This window comes from Silurus aristotelis (genome assembly GCF_946808225.1).
Source record: "Silurus aristotelis genome assembly, chromosome: 8".
Classification (NCBI taxonomy): Eukaryota; Metazoa; Chordata; class Actinopteri; order Siluriformes; family Siluridae; genus Silurus; species Silurus aristotelis.
Window position 1 is genome coordinate 14852179 of NC_139581.1, and position 18205 is coordinate 14870383.

At 38.2% G+C, this 18205-nt stretch overlaps 1 protein-coding gene across 4 annotated transcripts in view; it reads left to right on the plus strand.

Moving 5' to 3' along the window:
• bcas3 (BCAS3 microtubule associated cell migration factor) overlaps positions 1 to 18205 on the plus strand; it is a 214935-nt gene that overhangs the window by 7308 nt on the left and 189422 nt on the right. For all 4 annotated transcript variants that reach the window (XM_083548588.1, XM_083548590.1, XM_083548589.1 and 1 more), the window contains exons 5-7: positions 2004 to 2110; positions 7389 to 7470; positions 10489 to 10561. In XM_083548588.1, coding sequence (XP_083404714.1) covers positions 2004 to 2110; positions 7389 to 7470; positions 10489 to 10561 — 262 coding nt within the window. The remainder of the gene's footprint in view (positions 1 to 2003; positions 2111 to 7388; positions 7471 to 10488; positions 10562 to 18205) is intronic.

Below are 18205 nucleotides of genomic sequence, written 5' to 3' on the forward strand. Positions count from 1 at the left end.
TTGCATCTCATTTCTTTTCTTTTTCAACCTCATTATGTTAAGGTTCTGTGCTGGGAATTGGACATTAGATAACCAAGAAGTGCCAGACTCAGGAACATGACTTGTACACCTCATCTGTTCCAGGAGAGCTATAGAAAAGTGGGAAATATGTTGCTTAGGGAATAAAATGAGATTTAAGAAAACTTTTTTGAGGAAATATATTTTGAGTTTATTGATATGTTTATGCAACTTTTCTTTCGAAATTGTCAATTTATTTTTACTGGATTTTTAGGTAGAAACATTTTCTTTATATGCAAACAACATCTACTACATTACTTTCCTTATTTGACCTGTCTAGAAAAACTTAAACATCAGTCTCAGTTTTTTACTGAAAACTGAGTGATAATAAACATGAAGTAGGCACGATTTTAAAAAGGACATGGTTATGAGATGAGGTTTAAGTTTTTTGACTGTTTTGAGTGCATATAGTGAATTCAGTATTACCTTCTACATTTTTAAACAATTGTTTTATTAACAGTTTTCTTAATTTTGAACCGATTGTTTATCTAAGGAAAGGTGAGGATGAAGCTGCTTGCGTATTGATCTGCACATTGTCAGAGATATTTCTGCTTTTCAACAACGGGATAATAGATTTAATGTAGAAGCCAGCGATTTTATATACAATATACACTATGTGGACAAACAATTGTGGACACCTGACCATAAGATTCTAGTTGTGTTTTGAACATCTCATTTCGCTTTTAGTCCCCATTTGCTGTTATAAGAACCTCCTGTCTTCTGGGAAGATTTTCCACTAGATAGGGTTTTGTTGTGGTGGAACACATTTGGGTCGCGTAATTCAAGTGAAGGGAGAAATGTAACGCCAGAACCTCTAATGACATCCTATACAATGTCTACCTCCAAATTTCTGTAAAAGTATTTCAGGAAAGAACCACATATGGCTGGACAAGTCAAGTGTCCTAAAACATTTGTCAATGTAGTGTATGTGTGATAAAATACAAACAAGCACACTAACGAGATTTATTTCGAAATTGCATTAATAAATCACTGTCGCTTTTTAGTCTTCGCGACACTCTCTTAGTGTTCATGCGAGGCTGACGTGTTTGGCAAAAGCCGGGCCGTGTGTGTTGTGATGGTTCATTTCTCCCTGAAGGGGATGAGTGCCAGCTCTGCGTTTTCTCACCGACATTCATACAAGCGTGCCAGCAATACCGTAATTTGATGGCAGACTTGAAGCGGCGTTTTGTTTATTAAACGTCTCACTCTATTAAAGTGGAATATATACAGTAGTCCCATTAGAAAATGATTCTTGTTAAGCACATGGCTCATTTGTCTTGCATGCTTTCAATACAATAGAGTACCTTTACACATCAAAAAGACAAAGTATGTGCACAGAAGGCCAGTGTATTTCACAGAGGTCTGTCTGCTTGTTTGATTGCATTAACCACGATTTTTCCCTCATTGCATTAGTTTTATTTTGGACCAAAAGTCAGCCTTATAATCAATCATGCCAGAGATGTACTACTATATCTCCGAGTTATAGAACTCGGTAAAAATAAATTCTATGTTCCTTAGATCATTTAATGCTTTTCCATATTATAAGTTATGGTACGAAGTTACAAATTAAGATCATACTAAGACAACCGCTCCATATTCTTCCAGTCACAATGCAGTAAACAAATGATTTAATTCATTCAATGGGGCTTAAAGATTTTTTTTATTGAGCAGAGCTCTGTTTAGTTCAGCACAGCTTTTCCAGTTTTGACCCACAGGTGATTTTGTCTAATCTTTTTTTCACACTTTATGGTGTAACAGCTGGCAGAGACATCTTTTTTTAAAAGCCTCTGCAGCATGTTACAAACATGCTCTCGTGTGTCACTTGTGCATACCTGCCCCTCCTGAGATGCTGCTGTGTGTGTGTGTGTGTGTGTGTGTGTGTGTGTGTGTGTGTGTGTGTGTGTGTGTGTGTGTGTGTGTGTGTGTGTGTGTGTTGTGTGTCTCAGATGTGGCCCGCTCACCAGAGTTACTGGAGATGCATGGCAGTGGAGTGGACCCTCCTCTCTGTTTGATGATTGGCTATGGAGACGGAATGCAAATCTGGAGTGTATCAGTAAGTACTTTATTCTCTTCAGTGAGTGAGGGTTAGTGATCATTGTCTGATTCTAACAAGTGCAGATCTATTAGGATGAATAAAGTATATGAGGGATGAGAAGGCAGAATACCTGAATACTTTATGTAACAGAAATACCAAATGTTTTCGATATTAGTAGTAAATATTGATATATGTAAATACACCGATGAGGCATAACAGTATGACATTATAACATTATGACTGGTGAGTGAATAACACTGATTATCTCTTCATCATGGCACCTGTTAGTGGGTCGGATATATCAGGCAGCAAGTGAACATTTTCTTCTTTAAGTTGATGTGTTAGAAGCAGGACAGATAGACAAGCGTAAGGATTTGCGTGAGTTTAACAAGCTTAAAATGCTGAAGATGTTAATGCTGTTATTGTTGAACAGGTCAGGACTGGTTTAGAAGCAAAAGGGAGACATACACAATATTAGGCAGGTGGTCATAATGTTATCCTGATCGCTGGCTATAAACCATATAAATCATATAAAATGTCTGATCAGGGAATTAATATATTAGTAATATAAATATGTAGTGTCACAAGGTTAGTATATTCCTACAGTTTATAAAAATAATTATGATAGTTCATTTTCTTTTTATTGTTGTTGCTGATTTAGTTGTTTTATTTTTTTATACATTTTTTAATTTATTTTGCTGCTGTTACTATGGTTTGTCATCATCTTGCTGTTGTTGTTCGTCTGTTTTTGTTCTTGCTGTCGTTTCAGTTTTTCTTCTTAATCATCTCCTTTTTCTGTTTCTTACACTTTTCACAGAACTTTTCTTTTTTCCTTCTGTCAATATTACAGTTGTTGTTGTTGTTCTTGCTGCTGTACCTTTTTTAAAGAGCAATACTAAAATAAGGCAGATCTCTTAAAAAGAACACGTAATTTGTTTCCTTTTTAGAAAAAGAAAATTTTTTATTGCTGAAATTGTATACAAGAAAATCTGTAAAAAACTTTAATGCATTTCATTGCCATATTACATCAAAATGCAAATTCAAAAATATAAAGACAAAACGGTAAAAAAGGGTAAACTCCCTGTGCGGTATTTTCTTTGTTTTGTTTTTTTAAATGATCCCAAACTTTGGAAACTTTCGGGTGTTTTCTTTGGCCTAAATCTTCTCTTGCTGTTTTCCTCGCCAATTCCTCAATGTTTCATTCTGCAGCATTTTCTGTGTTTACCTGTATAGAGCGATCCAGAGTTTAGCAGGTGGTGCGTCAGTAATAATCGTCCGTGGGGAAACACAGTGCCTTGTGTGTAGTTAAATGGACTAAACAAAGCTTTTTGGTATTTGAGTTCCTTAAGGAATCGTTTCAGCCCTAATTACAATCCATCTTTTCATTCTTGTTGTTGTAGGTGTTCTCTGTTTTGTCTCTTCTTCTTGCTGTTGTTGCTGCTGCTGTAAAAACAGCTTTCTGTATATCAGTGATTTAGTGTTTAATAGGGTTGGGATCAGAGCTCTATAACAGGCAACTTAAGATCTTCCACTCCAATCCATGGAGCTGGGACAGGTTTGGGTCTTGTAGTTTAAGTTAGTGGGAAAATGTAATGCTACCACATCCAAAGACATCCTATACAATAGTGTGCGTCCAACTTTGTGGAAAAACAGCTTAACTACCTGTAGAAGTACACATATGTGAGTTTATTGGTGTGCTGATCAAATTGTCACACATGGTGCAGTTCTACATTGGAGCCACTTGATGTCAGTAGCAGCAAAGGCAAAGCTTGTTTTGAAATTGTTAAAGGGAATAATGAAAAGCAGCACTTGATTTTTAAAATTTTTTGTTTTTAACATTATTTGTAAGAATTTGGTGGAGGTTTCAGCTGTCACATGATGAAGAGAAGAAATCAAAGGAATGAAGATGGCAGTTTTTAAGCGGCTCTGTTTCATTTCCAAAGAAATAAGTAGTGGAAGTGCAGCAGCAATAGTGAATTCTTGAATTGTACACAGTGTTCTTTTTTTAAACTCCATATTTGGTTCACGTTGTACTTTTCGAAAATATTTTTTATTCTACGTTTTCTTCAACTTTTTAGTAGTCTGTTTTTCTCAGAGCTGTACTAGCTGTTGAAAGCTGCCCAGTTTCTGCTCATGAGTGACTGTGAAGTGTTTGTGACAGTTGCTTAGCTGACACCCTCCATAATGGTGTTGAACCAAGGTGGAGGAATGGACCTAGCAGATCTGCTGTGGTGTGTGTCTGTTTGTGTGGGTGTGCGTGCGTTTACGCATTAATTTTTCCTTAGCGAGAAAGGTCTTTGACTACAGAGGTGTTGTTTGCTGGTGGAAGATAACCGGCAGATTGCATATGGTAAGGTGAATGGGTGTTGGAGTGGAGAAGTGTCTGGAGCACTGACATGCAGTGGTGGCATTAGTGCTGCTGTTTATTAGAACATTTCAGTGCCTTCTTAATGTGTCTTAAAAGAAAATTTCTATGTGTATACACGATTATCTACTCACCCTGAGTGCAGGTGTGAAGCGATGTGGGTGACGAAATTATCTCATGATTCTATAAGACCTTTCTAAGATATGTACCCCAGTGGGTTTTTGAATCACCACTACACAACTACTGCAAAATGTTTCAGTAAAAAAAATCGGTATAATTAATAATAATAAATAATATTAATAAAATTAAAGTATATATCAAAATTAAAGATAGAATAAAAAAAGTGCGGTAGTTGCACTAAATGTCCCCTTTCAATTAAACTAGGAGTCTCAAACCTGTTCCGGCATGACAATGCCCCTGTGCACAAAGCCAGTGCAATGAACATTTACATGGGTCGGAGAGGAAGAGTTTGAGTGCGTGCTATAGATTTCTTACCTCAACCCTATTGAACACCTTTGGGATGAATTGGAACGCTGACTTTGTTGTGAATAAAAAGCATTGCTCGTTGTCATCTTTTACAGAATAATAGCGAGAAAAATGTGAATCTGTTTATACAAAATGGTCACCACATAATGTAACATGGTACAGCCGCACTGTGAAGTTTTATACATCTTTATGGATTACTGTAAGCCATACTGTGTTGTTAAACCACATCAGAATGTGTGTGTGACATCACTTCAGAGCTGGCTATGGTTCGAAACCTAGATTTATAGTGTGTGAGCATGTGTATGTAATACAGATCTTTGTGTGTTTCTTTTCATAGATTCAGTGCAAAACTGAAGCAAATTTATGGCATCGAACATGTTTAAAATGATTGACAGGTCCAACTCGATTGCCATTATGTAAGGAATTAGACATTATCAGTTACACTATATGGACAAACGTTTATGGAAGTCTGACTGTTAGATTGATCTGTGCTTTTTGAATTTCCCGTTTGCTGTTATAATAACCTCTACTCTTCGGGGAAAGGTGTTCCACTATATTTTGGAATATGAATGTGGAGATTTAATCCTTGCTTATTCAATCATATGGGATCATATTATTCATATCATATGCTTATTCAATCATATGGGAGTTAGTAAAGTCAGGTACTGATGTAGGGTGAGGAAACCTGGAGCGCAGTCAGCGTTCCAGTTCATCCCAAAGGAGAACTGCAGGCCACTCAAAATCTTCCACTCCAACCTGTGTAAACAATATCTTTATGGAACTCACATTGTGCATAGAATCATGGTCATGCTGAAACAGGTTTGGGTAAGTGAAGGGAAAATTCAATGCTACTGCCCCCAAAGCCATCTTATACAATTGTACGTTAAGCTTTGTGGTAACAGTTTGGGAAAGAACCACATATAACTAGAAAAGTCAGGCGTCCCAATACGTTTGTCCATATAGAGTACAATTTCAGCAATTAAACATTATTACTTACCTTATAGTAGCTATAGACAGTTTGCTCCCTAGTCTCTCTCTTCTTTTTTTGTTACAGAAATATTTTAGAGCCCATCATTTTGAAAACCTTTCTAGTAAAAAAGTAGTGAAACAGTAAAAAGAGTAGCCGCTTGTTCCCAAAAACTTCCATTAATGTGTATTAGAAAGAATCCGGATTGTGTGCACAAATATAACCCTTGCAGTGTCATAGCTGCTGTTCTTAAAATAAATAAATAAATGACACAATACCTCCAGACCGATCCAATCCAAGTATTGCCACAATGCTACTGTTTTACTGAAAAACGTCATATTGACTGTGTTACTGAAGTCTAGATTGCAATTTAATTAAGTTTATTTCAAGATGCATATTCTGCTTTATTAAGGTGCATCTCTTTTAGAGTCCAGCAGACTTATAATCATCCAGCCACCCTCTTTAGTTTGATACGTACACTGTGTGTAAAGTACACTGTGCTGCAAAGATAAAGCTCACGGCTTGAATCCCAGATGCAGTTCTTTTGCTTGATAAGTTTCATCAGTCCACGTTCGTTTGAACGAAATGGGCACGTGGACAGGAACAGAATGTTATTTCGACTATTGCTCTATTTAAAGATTTAAAGTAATGTAATAATGGTGCAGCTGTAAACGGACAACAATTGGGCAACGTGTAATGCAGAATGACAGCTGTATTAACTTGCAGTCCAGTACATTTTTATTATTCCTCCACCCCGATTTGCCTGGAATAGATTTTCTTTGCAGTCTTTATTTGTGATATTATGGATTTTTTATTTTTTTTTGCACTCTTAAATAACCATAAATTTAACGTTAATCTTGGTGGCCGAATGACCCTAAAAAATGTAAAAACACGACTGATCTGTTCGTCTATAAAAGCTACTAATTGTGCAAAAAAGCGCTCATCCTCTGGTGGGATTGTGTGCTTAAAACACACGGATTATGTGCATTCATGTGATAATGCTCATTCTTTTTGTAACATAACACACACACTTATTTTCAGGGCTTTCCAAATCCACTCAGCTCAGACTCTCATCTGCTCTCAGGCTTCTTGTGGTTTGATTTGGTTAGGTGTGAGATGGTTAGTGTTTGGATCCTCTTTGTACTGTGGCTCAATAACAAATCACTTCACAACCACAACAAAACCAAACAATGAACCATTTTATTTTCATGTGAGAGCTTCATACCTCAGTGGGATGTATAGCTGGATCCATAGAAATAAATTAGTGAAAGCTTGTTGTTGTTGTTGTTGTTTTTTTTCCCTCCAGACATACTTTTTTTTTTTTTTTCTTCATTATTGGTACATTATGCAATGCACAAGTTCAATAATTCCGAAGCACTCAAATCATATTTATAGCCTGTAACAATGTTATTTGTGCACAGTTTTATAAAGTGATCACACACTTTGGATTATCTGTGCTTTTTTTTCCCCATCTGCAGCTGACTGGAGAAGCTCAGGAGCTGTTCTCTGTGCGGCACGGCCCAGTGCGAGCCGCTCGTATCCTCCCGGCCCCTCACATTAGTGAGTATTTTTACTGTTCTTAATTTGGTGCTGTTTAACGAAGTACAGGAACTTTTAGGAGCTGTAGACCATCTTCAACAGAAGACTACCTGCTTTAAATTGTAGGACAATTTGACAACGTTTTTTCATGGTGATGTTCGAATTATACAGGGAAATATCAGTAGCCTGGATGGCTGGGATCAGCAGAGTTCTTGTTTGGGTCATTGTTTTTTACAATTTTTTAATTTATTTAAATTTTTTAATATAAGAATGCAATGTTTTTACTGAAATGCGCTGTACAGTCATGCACAACTATCAAGTTCTGCAAAGTGCTGCAAATAGTAGCGTATATTTACTAAATTCTGCCATCTGCACACATCAGCTAAGTTATGATCTGGTAGAACAATATAAGTGCTTCATCTGTGTGTAAAAAAAAAATAGAAAAAAAAAAATTTATATAGCATAATTTCTTTTCTTTTTTTTTTTTTTTTTTTTTTTTTTTTTTTTTTTTTTTTTTTAGAAGTTCTTAATCTGACGTATAAGTCTCTTGCTAGCACAACACATAGTCACTTACAGGTCACTCAAAAATTGGCAGACTGGATTAATATTTTATTATGATGCAACACTGTTGGCCAACAACTTGCTGACATTTAATTTAGGGTGCTAAAGTAAAGTCCTTCCATTAACAGTCTAATAATCCTAAACTTGATCATTTTCCTTAGTCTGTATGATTACATTTGACGAGTTCTTTATACATTATTATATTATGTTAGCGATTACATTTCAGACTGGGCAGGACACTGGAGATTTAACTTGGTCCCTTCTTATGAATTTATGATTTGTCTATCCATACAAAGTTATATCTACATTGCACGACCATTTACAAAATGTTTCCCCCCTCAGTAGGCTCTTCGGTTTGTTTTTAGATTGACCCTTGAGCTTGACTTGTAATAGGACTATTTATGAAGCCTTCTTTCATTCTGCTTTTAGTTTTGTGATATGTTGAAATTAAAGACTACCCTGCGCTCCTTAATTGCAGCAAGCCTGCCAGAGACCCGCTGTTTTCCCATGCTGATATTAAAATCAGCCCTTTAAGATCAGCGTTGGCTTGTTGACAGAAGGCTAGCTGAGATTTTACCCGTGCTGAGGTGGCGGGGGGGAGTGGTGTAGGGGGAGGCTGCAAGCTTTAGAGACTTTTCCTCCTCTTTCCTCACAACTCTTGCATTGGCCTCTAGATGCTTTTGGTCAGTCCATTTGTTAGAGGAAGGAAATAGAACAGTCCTACTAAAGTACACACTCCATGCCTTGTTGAATTCCAGTGCACCTCATTTGGTAGGAAAATGTCTTTGTGGCAAAGGATGAAAGTGTCTACTTTGTTTCTTGCTTTCTTATTTCCACGGTAATAATCGGAGTTCTTTCTAATTCCGAATCATGAGAAATCATTAGATAGTATATTCACAGTTTTTTCCTAAGCAACAAGGTATAATTCAGCTACACGAAATCTCCCGAGTGGCATTTTAATGTGACATTTATGTCTAGATTTGTGTTCCGGTCTTTTGGCAGATCCCAACAATGCACAATGGTGACTTTCAATAAGAGCTGGACGTGGATAAAAGCTAGCTTCAGTAATAAGAAGCAGCAGATAGCCAACACAAGGAGAACGGTTCTCTGCAAAATAAAATGAATTGTTCTACTGGGGAAACTGATTGCAATCTGTATGCTGCAAACAGTGTTACACTGTAATGGGCCGTAAAAAGAGTAATTGTTTCAACCGGGAGTCTGGGTGGGCGGATTTGGAAAGTCCTGAAAATAGGTGTCAATTTTAATAAGTCAAGGTCTTTCCCAGAATAAAAGAGGAAGTTCTGCTTTCTCAAAAGACACAAACCACAAATCTTTAATTTATTTTCCACTGTGTTTCTAATGGTTTCTATATTTTAGGCACCGTTTAACCACAGAGGCTTTAGCCAGACATTAACAGTGAACTATAATCTGTAATGTATTAATTCCCCTCTGGGTTTTTTTTTCTTTTTTTCTTTTTTCAGTGTTACCTTTGCAATTGTAAATCATGTAAAACTTGGCCTAGAAAATGATTTGTCTCCAGATTCAGCTGTTTTTGAATTTGTAAGAGAACTTGTCTTGCCTAAATTGTCATATAGGAGCATTTGTTTTTCCCACTTTGTTTTTATATCATGACTGGATATCGTGATCTGTAATAATGATAGGAAAGTTTTTGTTTCTTTTTTTTAACAAAAAAGAAAAGTACTTTACAGTGTTAGTGGTCTCCGAGCAGCACATTTACACTCACACGCTATGCCACGGAGACTCAGCCTTTTCTGCAGATGATTACTGTCACGACACAGCTAAGTAAATTACAGCCTTGCGAAAGCTAATATCGTCCTCAGTCCTGACATGATTGGAAGTTTCACCCCTTTAGTTAAAAACAGAGAAATGAGATAAATATGGGATCTGTAAACATAAAGCTACATGCCTAAAATATGCCTACCGGCTTCTCCTTTGTTTTTTTTGTTTTTTTTTTGTTTTTTTTAAACTTACTCTCCAATTTCTCTAAACTCCCCAAATTAAAACCAGCCAGACAAAAGCCCTGTCCTAAAGCTTTGAAGTATATTTTTTAACAGAGTCAGTGCAGAGAGACTTTTGTGTTAACACATTACGCCAATTGGCGTTTCTGTTCTCGGCACATGCTTCATGTCGTGCATGTTGGTATTTTAACTTCAATTGATTTGCATAACTCTCACTGCGAGCCCTGGCTTCGTTTAGTGGTCAGTCAGGGTAAGCGCGTAGGCTGACAGGAAAGACGTGCTTTCCTTTTTATTTCCTTGAAAAGCCCATCATTTGATTACAGTGTATCTGTTGTAATGCAATCAACACACATCCTGTTGTGGTAGTTGCTTTTTATCATTATGTGTAGTGGGTGGCTCTGGCTGACTGACAAGATGCCTCACATGCACACGGCGTATGAATGTCTCTCTTTGTGCGGGTCAGCGGTTCATGTTCTCCCGTCTGTCCCTCTGGCTGCAGGTCCCCTGAACACTGACAGCTTTGCAGAGAAGCGGCCCCTCCTCGGTGTTTGCAAGAGCACAGGCTCCTCGGGGTAAGTGTTAAACAATGACATCACTTCCTCTCTCCCCTCACATGATGCCGATGCGTTTTATCGCGGACCTGTTCTATTCACGTGCTCACACATGACGTAGCTATGAATCGCCGACCCTTTACGAATGAACTGAAAATAAATGGAATAAAATTAATTGAAATCAAACTTGATGGCCACATTAGTCATTCATGTGTAATTCTTAATTCGTCTTAGTTCATGGCCTGATATGCGTCTGCTGGATAGCTTATGAAACCTGAGAGAAGGCACAAAGTTAGCTGCATGTGTTAACGGAATGTTCCGTTGTTGTCCGGTTTATGGCATTTTTCCCCTTTTAACATAAAGAACGAGCCCAAATGATAGTCTTCCTTTTATGTGACATTTCGACATTAAGAGGCCCAAATCTCAAGTGCGTTCGAAGACCTGTAATTTTCTGTACATAACAAGCCGCATCAAAGGTCTCTTCACTCCACCGATAGCCTAATAGAACCATTTGTAGAGACACAAAACAACTTTATTGACTGATTGACCGAAGGCCAGCTTACTGCTGCATCCAGAGGTAATATCAGTCACCTTTGTCACACAGTCATCTCCATTGTGACACATCATAACTCCATATTTATTCCTCTGGAAACAGACTCTCAGCCTGCTTTGATGGGGACCACCACAGTGTTTCCATTACCTCAGTGCTGTACAAGCATACTCTCACACACTCTTTGTTTTGTTCTGAGGGTTTGGGTTTGACCCCCACTGATGCTTCGGCTAACGATGAAAACCTGCCTTCTCTTGAAGGCTGTAACTCGCACCCTGCAGCCGAGTCGCACGGCCACTGCTATGTTACACTGCAAGTGTTTGGTAAATAGTTCTTCTTCCAAACAAATGTTCCTATTCTCCGTAATTATTGTTGTGTATTATTTCCTTAAAGAATTCCTGATCCCAGCCGCCTCACTTCAAAGGAAATAGTTTATAAACCAAAGTCTTCACAATTTTTAGTATATCATCATCTTGAAATAACAGCTTTTGTCAACCACGAGAGTGCATTCTGTCTTGACACTTAAATGGAAAGCACATTGGAGAGCTGGCTGAAATAGCGTTGCTGGTTTAGAAGTTGGTTCAGACAGCTTTAGGCTTAGATTACAAGATTTGCAAATTAAAGGAAAACCAGAAAAGGGAAAAAGCATATGCGCTGAATCCTTCGCGGCCGAATTCCAGCCCGGCACACTCAACATAACTTTATCAATGGAAAGGATTATGCCTTAAGCCCAAACATTGCATGGCTCTAGTGATTTTCCTGACAGCAAAATACATACGCTACACTTCATGCTGCGTACTCGTGCCAACAGAGGCTGCAAATTAGCATGGAATGCTTGTGCTAGTCAGTTTCTAGTAGACCCATGCATGTATCTGGAAGGGATTTGTGCCTTCAGTATCATTTTATATGTATATAATATATATATATATATATATATATATATATATATATATATATATATATATATATATATATATATATATATATAGTGTTTGTGTTTTTACATCTGTTTGCATAATAAAGAGACTACTCTCATGCCATACAAACATATAAAATGAGGCTTTCTTTTTTTATTCTTGGGTGTTGCTATTTTTTTGAGAGGGTAAAAGTTCAGCGTTTAGAAAGCCTGCTTTTGTTCTTTGACGTGGAGAAATTAAGTTGTTGGGCAGGCAGAAAACAGTACCCTCCCAACAACTCCTTTCCCCTCGACTCACCACATCTCTTCAGAGAGGATGTGGGCATGGTTTTCCACTAATGCAGTCCTCCGTCATTGCGGATATTAAAGCTGGGTCTGTTTCATAGTTTGGGGCATGTGGAAGCTCAGTTCTGGTCCTCTCCTCTCCTCTCCTCTCCAGCCTCAGGTCCTGACTTTTTAGACTCCTCTCCAGCTCTGGGACACTGGCAGGCCTCCAGTATTTCACTCACTATCTGCCTTCTGAGAGCAGCACGGAGCCAGATGCTCAGCTCAACGACTCCTTCTATTCAAATATCCCACAGCACGTGGAAAGCGACACAAAGCACAATGTTATCACAGGGATCAGAAGATGACTCTAATAGTCCTTTCCCAGTGTGACATGCATTGGATAAAGACAATTAGACTGTAAAATCCTGCTAGCACCTAATGTTTGGCTGTTAATTACACTGTAGAGTAGGGATGGAGGAAATCTATTTTGATTGAAAACCCTATTTAAATGTTAAGCTGCACTCTGCATTCTAAACCTTTGGCGTGAGATATCATTTTAAAGTGTATTAAATGATAAATCTCTTGAGTGTTTCAGAGACGGGAGATTAAGAGGATTGTGGAAGCGATGCTTTTAAATTACTTGAGCCAAAATGACACTCTCACACCCAGAACCGTGACCCAAATCCAAAGGCTAGTGACACTCTTTAATTATTTTCATATTAGGTTCACTTTGTCTTTAATTGCCAGAGCGGTGAGTACCAGGGCTGGAGTGTGTCGAGGCCTTTCACAGTTTTAAAGTGGCTTATTACACAGTATTGCAATAAATAATGCTGTTATACATCCATTAGTCCTTTATTTTTTATATATATATTTTTTTACAACTTGTGCATTTATTGAACAGCTTAGCAGTTTGTAAATCCAGTTGTAGTTACAGATAACCAAGATCTAGCATTATTCTGCTCTCATCATTTCTGCCCAAGTTGGTATGTAAGTGTTGGCTTTGTTCTGGTTCACTTGCTGGTTAGGAGTGGTGCAGGAGAGACAGGGTTGCAGTATAGGGCCACTTCTAAATGGTCTATTAATACTGGATAACTACTACGGTTTCTTATTTTTTGAAACCAGTTCTGACCCAGCAAATTTTTGCTACTAAGAAGTCAGTGAGAAACTTTTGTAAGCCTTGAGAGTGATTTCCAGGGAGAGATGAATGTTTGGCAGAGGTATTCATTGCATATGCAAGATGTTAGACTAGTAGTAATGATTTCAGGAAAAGAGCTTAATGTTAATATACAGCTGAACTGCCAATACAGTATTTTTGGAGGAGACTCTTAACCTACCTCACTGTATTCCACACACCATTCCTCACGCACACTAAACTACACAGTTATCTAAAGTTTCTCACACACACTGTTATCTAGACACTGTAACCCACACACTGCAACCCATATAATGTAACCTACTGTTTCCCCACATACTGTAATCCATGTTTTTTAACACACTGTAACCCACACACTGTTTCTCCCACACACAGTTCCTCACACACATTGGTCTACACACTGTCACTGCATACACTGTAATTTACAGTTTCTCACACAATGTAATCCACACACTGTAACCCACCCAACGTAATCTACAGTTTCCCCACACACTGTAATCAACGTTTTCTCACACACTGTAATCCAAACAGTATTCCACACACTGTAACCCACACACTGTAACCCACACACTGTTACTTCCACACACAGTATTCCACACACTGTAACCCACACACTGTTACTCCCACACCTTGTATTCCACGCAGTTCCTCATACACACTAATCTACACACTGCTACTGCATACACTGTAACCCACACACTGTTACTCCCACACACTGTATTCCACACACAGTTCCTCATACACACTAATCTACACACTGCTACTGCATACACTGTAACCCACACACTGTTACTCTCACACTGTATTCCACACACAGTTCCTCATACACACTAATCTACACACTGTTACTGCATACACTGTAACCCACACACTGTATTCCACACACAGGTCCTCATACACACTAATCTACACACTGCTACTGCATACACTGTAACCCACACACTGTTACTCTCACACTGTATTCCACACACAGTTCCTCATACACACTAATCTACACACTGCTACTGCATACACTGTAACCCACACACTGTTACTTCCACACACTGTATTCCACACACAGTTCCTCATACACACTAATCTACACACTGTTACTGCATACAATTTAACCCACACACTGTTACTCCAACACCCTGTATTTCACACACAGTTCCTCATACACACTAATCTACACACTGCTACTGCATACACTGTAACCCACACACTGTTACTCTCACACTGTATTCCACACACAGTTCCTCATACACACTAATCTACACACTGTTACTGCATACACTGTAACCCACACACTGTATTCCACACACAGTTCCTCATACACACTAATCTACACACTGCTACTGCATACACTGTAACCCACACACTGTTACTCTCACACTGTATTCCACACACAGTTCCTCATACACACTAATCTACACACTGCTACTGCATACACTGTAACCCACACACTGTTACTTCCACACACTGTATTCCACACACAGTTCCTCATACACACTAATCTACACAGTTACTGCATACAATTTAACCCACACACTGTTACTCCCACACCCTGTATTCCACACACAGTTCCTCATACACACTAATCTACACACTGTTACTGCATACACTGTAATTTACACACTGTTGCTCTCATTGTTACCCAAACACACACTCTATACACAGTTCTTTGCACACAGTAATCTGAACACTGACAGCCAAAACTAGTAATCCACACACAATATTATCACACACTGTTATGTTATCCCCAAGCATTTACCATTGCAGTTCCACATTATTTCCTAGTTTCCTCCCACAGACTGTTCCATATATACTGTTACACACAGTTCATTTTAATGATTCAGTTTGGAAAGAGTGACGTGGTACTTCTATACCTCACTTTAACCTCACTCTCACTCTTCCCTTTTGTTCTCTTTATGTTCTTGTTTCTACTGAGTCCACTTTTGGCAATTTGTGGTTTTAAAGTAATTTGAGATATGGGTCACTTTTATGCTTCATTGATAGATACGTCATCTTTTTTTTTGTTTTTTTTAAATAACCCTATAGATAAGCAAATTTCTTCTCCATGAGAAATTCTTCACCGAAAAAAAAATTGGAATGTACTGACCCGGTGCACAGAACCTACAGATCAGCATCTTATATTGGACGGTGTATAATTCACCGTCTCGAAGTCTAGGAAAGTGCAAGCGTTTGAAGTGTGCCTTTCTTCTTCATTCCACTTGTTTAAATGGGTTTTTCCTTCAGAACCCTGTTTCTTATCTTCCTATTAATAGCTTACATAGTATGGATGATCTGAATGCAGATCTGATCATTCTTAATCTTTTTTGAGATCCTCCCTGTGTTATTCTTAGATTATCACATGAGATGTGGAGGTGTTAAATCAGGATTAACTTTGTTGTACTATATTTAATGCCTTTTATGTGATTTATCTGTCTGACCTCTAAGGTGAAGATGAAATGAGAGCTCTTTTTTCCATTAATTACCTTCTGCTTCTCAGGATAATCATGGGCATCTCGCACTTATGAAGAAGTTCTTCTTTCTTACAATGCTGTACTCTGATGTGAGAATGTGGTGGTATATTGTACGTTTTTTTTTAACTAATTGCTTCCAACCTAGAAGTAATTGGTGCTTAGTGACAGTGTGCATGTAAATGCATGGTAGACCCCAGTGAAAGTCGTGGAATTGCATTTTCGGGTAGAGATGACGTTGTGGTTGAACTTTTTACCCTAATTACTTTCCCGCTAATGCCTATGGCGTGCCAAAATCAAAGGTCCCCCTCAGGCCTTGCGATTCCTGTGATGTGGTGGGCGATTGTTTTGTAGTGAAGCACAGTAGTTTTTTTTTTTTTTTTTTTATGTCTCCGTTTTTACCCACATTACATATTGCATAGAAACAATGATTAAAGTGTTCTGTAGCTTTACTTGAAATTAAATTTGAACTAGTGTGCTGTAGACCTGATGGACCAATCAGGAGAGGATGTTCCCAATATTAAAAAATCACCATTTTTAAGGAGCATGATATCAAACTGAAATAAATGTACTTATTCTTTTCAGTAGCAGGATATATTAAGTTTTGGTGTACAGCCCTGGATTGTTTTGCATTTTCACACCAGGGTCAATTTGTTCCCCATTTGGAATCTAGGCTACAGTTTAGGAATTTCTTTGGCAGCTAAATTTATTTGCAGGAACACCTCTTAATTTTCCGGCCTCTATGTTTTATGGACCATTTCTCTCAGGTTAATAAAGTTCTGGATTATAAGCTGGGTCAGAAGCATGACCGGGTCGGGCTCTGTGTGTACATCCAGTGTAAATCAGAATAACATATGAGGAGTTTATGACCCAGTGTTGAAATGGTCAGCATCTTCCATAATGACTGTTGTCAACCAATGTGTTGCTAAAATTAAGGCGTAACCACAGCTATAAAATCGTACTGTACATCATTGATATTTCCCATCTGGTACTGTCACAGTGCCGGACAAGAAAAGTCCAGAATATGTTTTATGAGCTTCCTTAATGTGAAGTGAAATAGATTTTGCAGGACTGCTCTGTGGTCATTTGGTAGGATTATACTGTATGATTAACAAAGTGATTGAAATGGTGTAAAGGCTACATGCTTTGGACATTTTTTTGTTATACAGTATGATAATGATTTGCTTTGCTATGTATTTCAGTATAAATTGCTGAGCCCATGATGTGGCATATGTTAATTGTATTAATAAATAATTTTTACTTTTATTTATTTATTCATTTGTTTGGTTGTTTTGTAAAAAAAAAAAGTTTATAGAAAGCAAAAATTGTTCCATGTATAGAAAAAGGGCGACCGCCACTCCCCCCACCCCCAAGTGTGTCCGTTTTCAGAAAAAAATCTATCTGACATTGATAAAATGGGATCAGAAAAATCGTAGACAAAGGGCATTATATTGGTGCTCAATATCACCTACATGTGTGCAGAACTGAAGCTCCGATATAATTTTATAAGGGTAATTGAAATTTACGGTCACTCTTCAATCGAGCTCTAGATTTTCAGTGAGGGGAAATTGTATTATAGATGACAGTGCATTGCTTCCATTAGAAGCAAGCCATTAGTTCTCATCCGAAAAGGTAATTGAAGTGACCAATATGATTTTTTTTTTTCATGGCTATCACTGTCTCATTAATCAATCTGGAAGCATATCATTTGTGTCAAATTGGCTCCAAAAAGCTTTAAATTGGATTGATCTGGTCCAGATAATGTTGAAATCAATGAATAGTGGCTATAAGACAAGTTTGAGAAGTTAAATGCCACTGTTAATCTCAGGATTTGAATGCAGAGTGTTTTGTGCGGTAATAATAATGGCTCCTTGTCTCATTTCTATCCTAGCGAATAAACGTTGCATGCCTAAAAAAACGAGCATCAAAACAACGCAAAAATACAGAGCAGTAACCTTTCCAGACGCCGTCTTACATGTGACACGTTCTGAAGCTGTTGCTGAAACGCGTTCATTCGCCTCGCTATTATTATGTGCTCGTTTAGTTGCTATAAAGAGAGTGAAGCAGAGTACCCTGACACGCACTCGCACAAACACATGCGACTTGGTTTCTTTTCTCTTATTGGCCAGGCAGTGCAGTGAAAGAGCCAGGGCTTTAGCAGATTGTTCCGGCTGTGGCCTGTGAATCCATCTGTGCTGGAGCTGGCTGCCGGGCATGGCAGTGTCGGCCTCGTTCGTGTCTGTGGTTGCTGCCACATCTCTCCGAATTGTGGCGTTTACACGCATGCTATAATCCGCTCCTGGCCGAGCTTGTAGTGCAA